Source organism: Rhincodon typus, chromosome 15 (genome assembly GCF_021869965.1).
Source record: "Rhincodon typus isolate 14 chromosome 15, sRhiTyp1.1, whole genome shotgun sequence".
NCBI classification, from domain to species: domain Eukaryota; kingdom Metazoa; phylum Chordata; class Chondrichthyes; order Orectolobiformes; family Rhincodontidae; genus Rhincodon; species Rhincodon typus.
In genome coordinates this window covers 1728203-1736847 of record NC_063346.1, presented here as the reverse complement: position 1 = coordinate 1736847, position 8645 = coordinate 1728203, and the positions used below count along the sequence as shown (strand labels likewise).

General features: G+C 44.7%; 1 protein-coding gene across 1 annotated transcript in view; it reads right to left on the bottom strand.

Moving 5' to 3' along the window:
* The window catches only part of gpatch1 (G patch domain containing 1), a 38134-nt gene that overhangs the window by 10462 nt on the left and 19027 nt on the right, over positions 1 to 8645 (bottom strand). Inside the window, exons 11-14 of the mRNA XM_048605708.1 lie at positions 3521 to 3772; positions 2778 to 2956; positions 1518 to 1645; positions 143 to 267 (exon numbers count right to left, since the gene is read on the bottom strand). Coding sequence (XP_048461665.1) covers positions 143 to 267; positions 1518 to 1645; positions 2778 to 2956; positions 3521 to 3772 — 684 coding nt within the window. The remainder of the gene's footprint in view (positions 1 to 142; positions 268 to 1517; positions 1646 to 2777; positions 2957 to 3520; positions 3773 to 8645) is intronic.

Here is an 8645-nt window from a genome sequence, read left to right as displayed (position 1 = left end):
GCGCCACGCCCACCCACAGCGCCCCGACGCCGCGCCACGCCCGCCGTTGCCGACAGCGCGCCATCGCCGCGCCCGCCGACAGCACACTGACACAGCAACACGCTCACTGGCTGGGTATTTACTTTATAATAGACGCACTCACTATTATATTGTACAGTTTCCCTTTTGGATTCCATTTTAGGGGGTTCAGGAGCTGTGTGGACATTTAAAAAGTTAAACACCGAATATTTGTCCCTCTTGACCTTGAGAAGCCCGGACTTTGTTGATCTGCAGAATGAAGAAGAATACAAGCTGTAACCATCAGGAGGTAGCACGGGTCAACAGAGCAAACATCTTATCATTGGCACCTCATTCAGGCACAGAGCTGCATGTTTCAACATCCATAACTCAACAAGGAACTCCAGTGTTCATGGATTCATCTCAATCAATCTCATCAACCTTCTCACAGGAAGGAATGTTTGTAGGTTTAAACCCACTCTGAGGGAAGTCGGACAATGCAGGATTAAAGTAATGCTACACTCTCAGGGACAAAGGAACAGGACTAGGCCATTCACCTCCTTGAAACCTGTTGTTGATCTGAGCAATACCATGCTGCTTTTTGGAAGCTGTAGGAGGGAGAAGTCAAAATTGAGCAGCACCGAGAATTGTTTTGGGATAAGGAAATTCAGCCTACAACAGCCTTGTGTTTGGCTGAGCTGCAGGGAACTGTAAAGTGGTAGCTGCCAAGAGCAGCAGTGTGGAGGAAACACCCATAGACTGCAGACCAAAAGACATCCATTGCCTTAATTCTCTCTCTGCCCTTGTATGAAAACACAGGAAAACCGAGAAACCATGAAAGAAAGAGTTCCAAGTTCATCTGATCAACCATCACCTACAGAAAACAGCACATCATCATGTGAGAAATTAACTTTTCACCTTCCACGGCCTGGAATTTTGTTTAACTTTTCTTTTGCCACCCTGGTATACATGTTAAATGTTTGTCTTTTGTTTTCTTAACCATAAATGTGTTTTTGTGTCTGAAGTTCCAAAGGAGTATAGTTTAAGTTACATAAATTAGAAATTATTTTTACTGTTCCTTTTAAAAGTTAGAAGTGTTACAATAAGTGGGTTTTGTTTTAATGTTACTGAAGGAACACGTTATGAATTGCTTTAGTCCTCGGGTAGCAATCAGTCAAGCAAATTGATCATTTTGGTGGTCTCATTGGGAGTTATATTGTAGTTATACAGTTTGTGATGGCTGTGGAACAGTGAGACACAATTAACAGCACATTTTCCCCTGGTCAGTAAAGGTAAAATTGCCATAGTCCTACCAGACCATAGCGCTCCTCTCTTATTAGAGAGACTGAGAGCGTGAGACAGCGACAACTGCGGGGGGTTTGACCTGAGGGTCACTATGCCTCAGGTGAGGGGAGAGGTTGACAAGGAGAGTCCTTCACAGTTTCTCAGCTAGTGCAGAAACTCTTCCCAGTTGTGACAAAGTACCAGTGCGAGGGACTGAATCATGATTCTATACGTACCCAGGGTAAGGATCAGGGACATTGAATCGTTTGCAGAGAAGTTTCTCGGGATGCCACTCAAGCTTGTCCCTGGTGAGACGACCAAACATCTTCATTTTTACTGCAGCCTCTTTGTCATTGACGTCATTCTGTGAGGAACAGGAGAGTCATCACAGGGTGGATCAGCCCCTCACTACAAGGGATTCAAATACAAGACTAGCCTGTCCTCAGAGGGGCAGTGGTTTGAGAGGATGCAGGCACTCAGGCCAATAGAGTACTAAAAAGATGAGACTGATGGGCTGACTCCTCTTTTTTGTTGTCTTTACTCTTTCTTTTTTTCTCTCTTATTATTTGAATTCTGCTCTGATTGTGACTCTGAGCTGAGTCAGCAAAGTTCAAGGGCAGAACCTGATCACTCCCAGTCTGGGTGGTTCAGTACAATACATGGCAGATTCATTCACATCTATGTGCCAGATGTTGAGCTACGTCATATCCACAGCATAGACAACCACCACCCACAGGAATGAAGGGAAAATAGTCAGTTATAACACAACATCATTCTTTAGATCAATGCCAGAGATGTGTGCAATTTGGGCACTTTCTGCTGTCTCTGTAAACTCTGCCCATCCATAGAACAGTACAGCACAGGAACAGGCCCTTCGGCCCAATATATCTGTTCTACCATGATGCCATTCTAAAGCAGAACCACTAGAGTGTGGAAACAGGTCAGTCAGCCCATCGAATCCACACTAGCCCTCCAAAGAGCATCTCACCCAGACCCACCACATTCCTACAACCCTATGATTCCCATGGCCAATCCACCTAACTTGCACATCCCTGAACACTATAGGTAATTTAGCATAGCCAATCCACTTATCTTGCATATCTTTAGACTGTGGGAGGAAATCGGAGTATTTGGAGCAAACCCACGCAGACGTGGGGAGAATGTACAAACTCCACACAGACAGTCGCCCGAGGGTGGAATTGAACCTGGATTCCTGGTGCTGTGAGGCAGCAGTACTAACCACTGAGCCACCGTGCCGCTCCATAAGCAATCCCATCTACCGCACATGGTCTGTATCTGTCTATTCTCTGCTTGTTCATGTGTCTGTCTAAATGCCTCAAACATTGCTGTCATATCCGTTTCTCCGACCTCCCCAGGCAGCGTGTTCCAGGCACTGACCTGCGTCTGTATAAAAACCCTTCCCCGCAGCTGTCTCCATCGGCCCCACCCCACCCAACACACACGCACACACACCCCCGGCCTCAGCGTTACTGTACCTCCTGTTGCTCAAGGACTTCCACCTTGTCAGTATCCTCTGAAAATTTGGCATGAGTGAAGCGGGACGACAGCGAGGCACTGGTCGAACGATACAGCATTGCTGCCCGACTGAACTCGTACAGCTCCTGGTCTCGCTCCCACTCGGTCATGTTTGGGTCCAAGCAGCTGGCCAGGGCATCTGGGGGAGGTTAGTCAGTCAATACCAGGCTTAAAACTGTGAAATTACCAGGATAGGTCGCATAGGCTCAACTGCATTCTCCTAAATAAGGAGATTAAGGGGTGATCTCAGCACGACATTTAAAACGATTAAAGGAGGGATAGGTTTGTGTTGAGAGAGAAACCGTTTCATCTAGAGTGAACGTCCAACATGTAAGGTTTAGGTGCTACATTTAGAAAGAAGCTGTTCAAGGATAATGTCCCAGAACGGGTAGTGAAATTCTAGAGCTTTCTTCCCCCAAAAGAAACCACTTGCAGCTGGAGATAAATTGAAAACGTTTGAATGAAAAATCAATAGATCTCCATAAAACCAAAATACTGCAGATGCTGGAAACCTGAACTAAAAACAGAAAATACTGTAACCTACTCAGGAAGTCAGACAGTATCTGTGAGGGAGAAACCAGAGTTAATGTCTCAGGTCAATGACCTGTCATCTGATTATTGAAAGATAAGGATCGCAGTGTTCTGAAGACCCAACTGTAACAAACTAGACTGTAAAGACACAAGCTGGTCTTGGTTAACTTACTGCTTTGACCCGAGTTCAGCTTCGCCACATATTCCTCATATCTCTTCTGCTTTTCTGGATTCTTTAGAAAGGGTTTAAATTCACTCGAACCCGTCAGCCTTCCTCCAAGTCCAGAAAGCTGGGAATCCCTGGGTTTCCCAGAGGCCGGTGCCTGGCACTGGCCAGGCAGGTTCCAGGAAGCTGGCTGCTGTTGCTGCAGCTGCAGTCTCTCCTTGTCTTTTACAGTTAGAAGTTCAAACACTGAGCCAGGACCTGTTAACACAGAAGTGTTCATTACTGCTCACCTTCAGTTCACTAGAAACCATCCAGGACTTAAATGACAGAATTACATCAACATCACTTCTTCAATGATAACCAATAGGAACTTCACTTATGTAGCACCTTTAATAGGGTAAACCATCCCTGGCAGCTTCACAGGAGCATGGTCTTAAACATTTAACACTGAGCTACACCTACTCCAAGCGAACCAAAAGCTTGCGCAAAGCAGTAGATTTTAATGAGCAGCTGAGTTAAAGAACGGAATGGAGATATTTGGAGATTACAAAATAGTGTTGAAGGCAGAGGCAGCAGAAGGCACATCCAGCAATGATAGAGCCAGGAAACGTGAGAATGCAGAAGGGCCAGAATTCGATGAAAACAAATATCTCAGCACAGTTACTCAGCAATGACCTGCTCAGTGACGCCCAGTTTGGGTTCCGCCAGGGCCACTCAGCTCCTGACCTCATTACAGCCTTGGTTCAAACATGGACAAAAGAGCTGAATTCCAGAGGTGAGGTGAGAGTGACAGGCCCTGACATCAAGTCTGCATTTGACCAAGTGTGGCATCAAGGAGTCCTGGCAAAACTGGAATCAATGGGTTTCAGGGGCAAATTTTCCTAGGGTGGAGGTAGCTATTACGAGGGGGCATAGTTTTAAAGTGAGTGGAGGTAGATATAGGGGAGACGTCAGAGGTAGGTTCTTTACTCAGAGAGTGATCGGGGCATGGAATGCATTGCTGGAGAGGGTAGTGGAGTCGGCCTCATTAGGGGCATTTAAGCGGCTATTAGATAGGCAAATAGATGATAGTATAAAGGTAGGGGTGGAGGTTAGATAGACCTTAGGATTAGGGTAAAAGTTCAGCACAACATCATGGGCCGAAGGGCCTGTACTGTGCTGTACTGTTCTATGTTCTAAACTCTCCACTGGGTTGGAATCATACATGGCACATAGGAAGATGGTTTTGCTTGTTTGAGATCAGTCATTTCAGTTCCAGGACATCTCTGCAGGAGCTCCTTGGGTCACGTCCTAGGCCCAACCATCTTCAGCTGCTTCATCAATGACCTTCCCTCCATCATAATGTCAGAAGTGGGGATGTTTGCCGATGATTGCACAATGTTCAGCACCATTCGTGACTCCTCAGATACTGAAGCAGTCCATGTTCAAATGCAACAAGATCTGGACAATATCCAGGCTTGGGCTGACAAGTGGCAACTAACATTCACGATACATAGCTGCCTGGCAATGACCAAATTCAATGACATTACTATCAACAAATTCTCCACTATCAACATCCCGAGGTTTGAGCAGAAAGTGAACTAAAGCAATAATATTCAAGCCTGGAATGCTCTATCTGGAAGTGTGGTGGAGATAGGTTCAAATGAAGCAATCATAGGAGCAAAGGAATTAGGAGCCGGAGTAGGCAATTAAGCTCTTTGAGCCCGCTTGGCCATTTAACATGATCATGGCTGATTTTATCCTGGTCTCAACTCCACCTTCCTGCCTCCTCCCTATTGCCCTTTATGCTGCTTTTCATCAGAAACATATCCATTTCTTTCATCAATGTTAATTGATTCTGTCTTCGGTGCACTCTGGGGCAATGATTTCCACAGATTCACAGCGTTCTCCACATCTCAGTTTTGAATGTACCTCCTCTCATTCTATATCTATGAGCTGTTGTTCTAGACTGTTCCACAAGGGGAACATTTGATCAATGTCCACCTTATCAATGCCAGATGTCACACGACACCAGGTTATAGTCCAACAGGTTTATTTGAAATCACACATTGCACCTGATAAAGGGGCTGTGCTCCGAAAGATTGAGAGATTTCAAAATAAAAACCAAAAGAACTGTGGATGCTGTTAATCAGGAACAAAAACAGAAGTTGCTGGAAAAGCTCAGCAGGTCTGGCAGCAACTGTGAAGGAAAAATCAGAGTTAACGTTTTGGGTTCTGAGGAAGCGTCACCGGACCCGAAACTTTAACTCTGATTTTTTTTTCTTCACAGATGCTGCCAGACCTGCTGAGCTTATCGAGCAGCTTCTGTGATTTCAAAATAAACTTGTTGGGACTATAACCTGGTATTGTGTGCCTTCTGACTTTGTCCACCCTAGTCCAACACCAGCACCTCCACATCACACCTTATCAAACCCGTTTAACAATTTATATACCTCAATCAGATCCCCCTCTTTCTTCTGAACTGCAGCGATTATAAGCCCAGCCTATTAAATTGCTCCTCCCTGGAATCAATCTAGTGAACCTCCTCTGAACTGCCTCCAGTGCCACCACATCCTTCCTCGAATAACAAAAACAAAAACTGGTCGCATTATTCCAGGTGTGGTCTCACCAACGTTTTACTTAATTGTAACAATACTTCTTTGTTTTTATAATCCAGTCCTGTTGCAATAAATGCCAGGATCCCTTTTGCCTTTCTAATTATATGTTGCATCTGAAGAGCCACTTCCTGCGATTCATGCTCAAGAACACCCAGATCCCTCTGCACTGACACACTTTAGAATCTTCTTCTGATTTAAATAATAATTTGCCCTTTTGTTTTTCTGGCTAAAATGGACAACCTCGCACTTATCCACATCAAACTCAATCTGCCTGATTCTGGCCCATTCTCCTAGCCTACCAATATCCACCTGTACTCTCTTTATCTTCTCATCACAGCCTGCTTTCCCACCTATTTTAGTGTCATCCATGAATTTTGGTCTGTTACACAGTCCCTGCTTGCAGACCATTTCTATAGATTGTAAACAGTTGAGGTCAAAGAACTAAACCTTGTGACACCTGACTAGTCACAATTCGCCATTTAGAGAAGGGCCCATTTGTCCCGACTCTCAGCTTTCTATCAGTCAGTCAATACTTCTCATTTAACCCCTTGGGATCTAACCTTCTAGATCAGACTTTTATACAGCACCTTGTCAAAAGCCTTCTAGAAAAGTCTAGATATACCACATCCATTGGATCCCCAATATCCACCTTCCTGCTTATATCCTCAAAAGAACTCCAGCAAGTTTGTCAAGCTTGATTTGTCCTTTGTAAAACTGAGCTGTCACTGATGAATTGAGTTTTATTTTTCCAAGTGTTGAGTTATCTCCTCCTTAACGACTGACACCAGCAACTTCCCCACTACAGAGGCCAAACCAGCTGGTCTACAGTTTCCCACTTTCTGCCTTTTTTCAATAAGGGTGTCACATTAGCATGTTTCCTATCCACTGGTACCTTTCCAGAATCCAGGGAATTTTAGAATATCATAACTAATCCATCCATGCAAGAGTGCTACTTAAGTAGAAAAAACAGAATAAATTGAGAGAATTTCTTCCCCATGGCAGACACATTTAAGACCAGACAGCATAGATTTAAGGTGAAGAGCAAGTGGTTTAGAGGAGATCGGAGAAATTTTTTTTCACCCAGCAGGTGATGGAAATACAGAACACACTGCCTGGGAGGGTGGTGGAAGCAGGTACTTAAAATGCTGGGCCATAGTAGGCTATGGACCAAGTGCAGATAAATGGGATTATGTTGGTTGGTCAGCATAGACATGGTGGGCTGAAGGGCCTGTTTCTTTGCTGTATGACTCTATAACATGCAAAAGCATAGGGAAAAGGCAGAAGAATGTTACTAGAGACAAAAAAAAAACTGCAGATGCTGGAATCTAAGGTAGACAAACAGGAGGCTGGAAGAACGCGGCAAGCCAGGGAAGGAGCAGTAAACGTTTTGGGCATAACCCTTCTTCAGGACTCCTGATTGTCTACAGAAGAATGCTACTAACTCATTTGGACAGCTGGTGCTGATATGATGGGCTGAATGGCTTCATTCAACACCATAACTCATTTGTGATTCCGTGATAAATACCGTGGAGGCAACAGCAGGTCAGAGGAATTCTGTGGCACGGCACAAGTCAGGAGTGTGATGGAACACTCTCCACTTGGCTGGATGAACGCAGCCCCAACAGCATGCAAGAAGCTTGACACTATCCAGGAGAAAGCAGCCAGATTGATTAGCACCACATCCACAAACATTCACTCCCTCCACCACCGACACTCAGCACCAACAGTGTGTACCATCTACAAGATGCACTGCAGAAATTCACCAAAGATCCTCAAACAGCACCATCCAAACCCACAACAATGATCATCTAGAAGGGCAAGGACAGCAAGTACATGGGAACAGTAACCCCTGCAAGTTCCCTTCCACACCACTCATTGACTTGGAAATGTATCACTACTTCACTGTCACTAAGTGTAACAGCTCTGTGGGTGCCTGACCATCAAGAACTACAATGGTTCAAGAAAATAGCTCATCATTACCTTCTCCGGGGCAATTAGGGATGGACAATAAATGCTCACTTAGCCAGCACCACCTTCAATCCAATAAATGAATTAAAAAACTTTCAGAAGGTTGTGAGAGTGGAGGAGATTACACATTAACAGGAGCAAGGCCATAGGGATCTGAAATACATGGATGAGAATTTTGAAATGAAGGAATTGATTGACCAAGAGTCAACATAGTTCAGGGAGCATGAGGGTGATTAATAGCGGATTTGGTGCGAGTTAGGAATCCTAGCATTCAAATCACTTCACATATCCACAACCACTGTGAACTAACAAATGGGCAGAAATTAATACTGTCAGATATTCCTGCAATAAGATGACAGGGACCACCACTGTAAGCCACATGTCATCCCTCTGCTATCGAACACTACAGAACAATCCATAAGCAGTTTCATCCTGTTCCCTAAACCTGTACCAAGCTTTTGTGTACCAGACAGTGCCTGCAGATTATTTCATCGCTCTTCGTTGAGAGAGAAGATTCGGCATTCCACATTAACTCCAGGCTGTCACTCTCTATTACAGTACTGTCC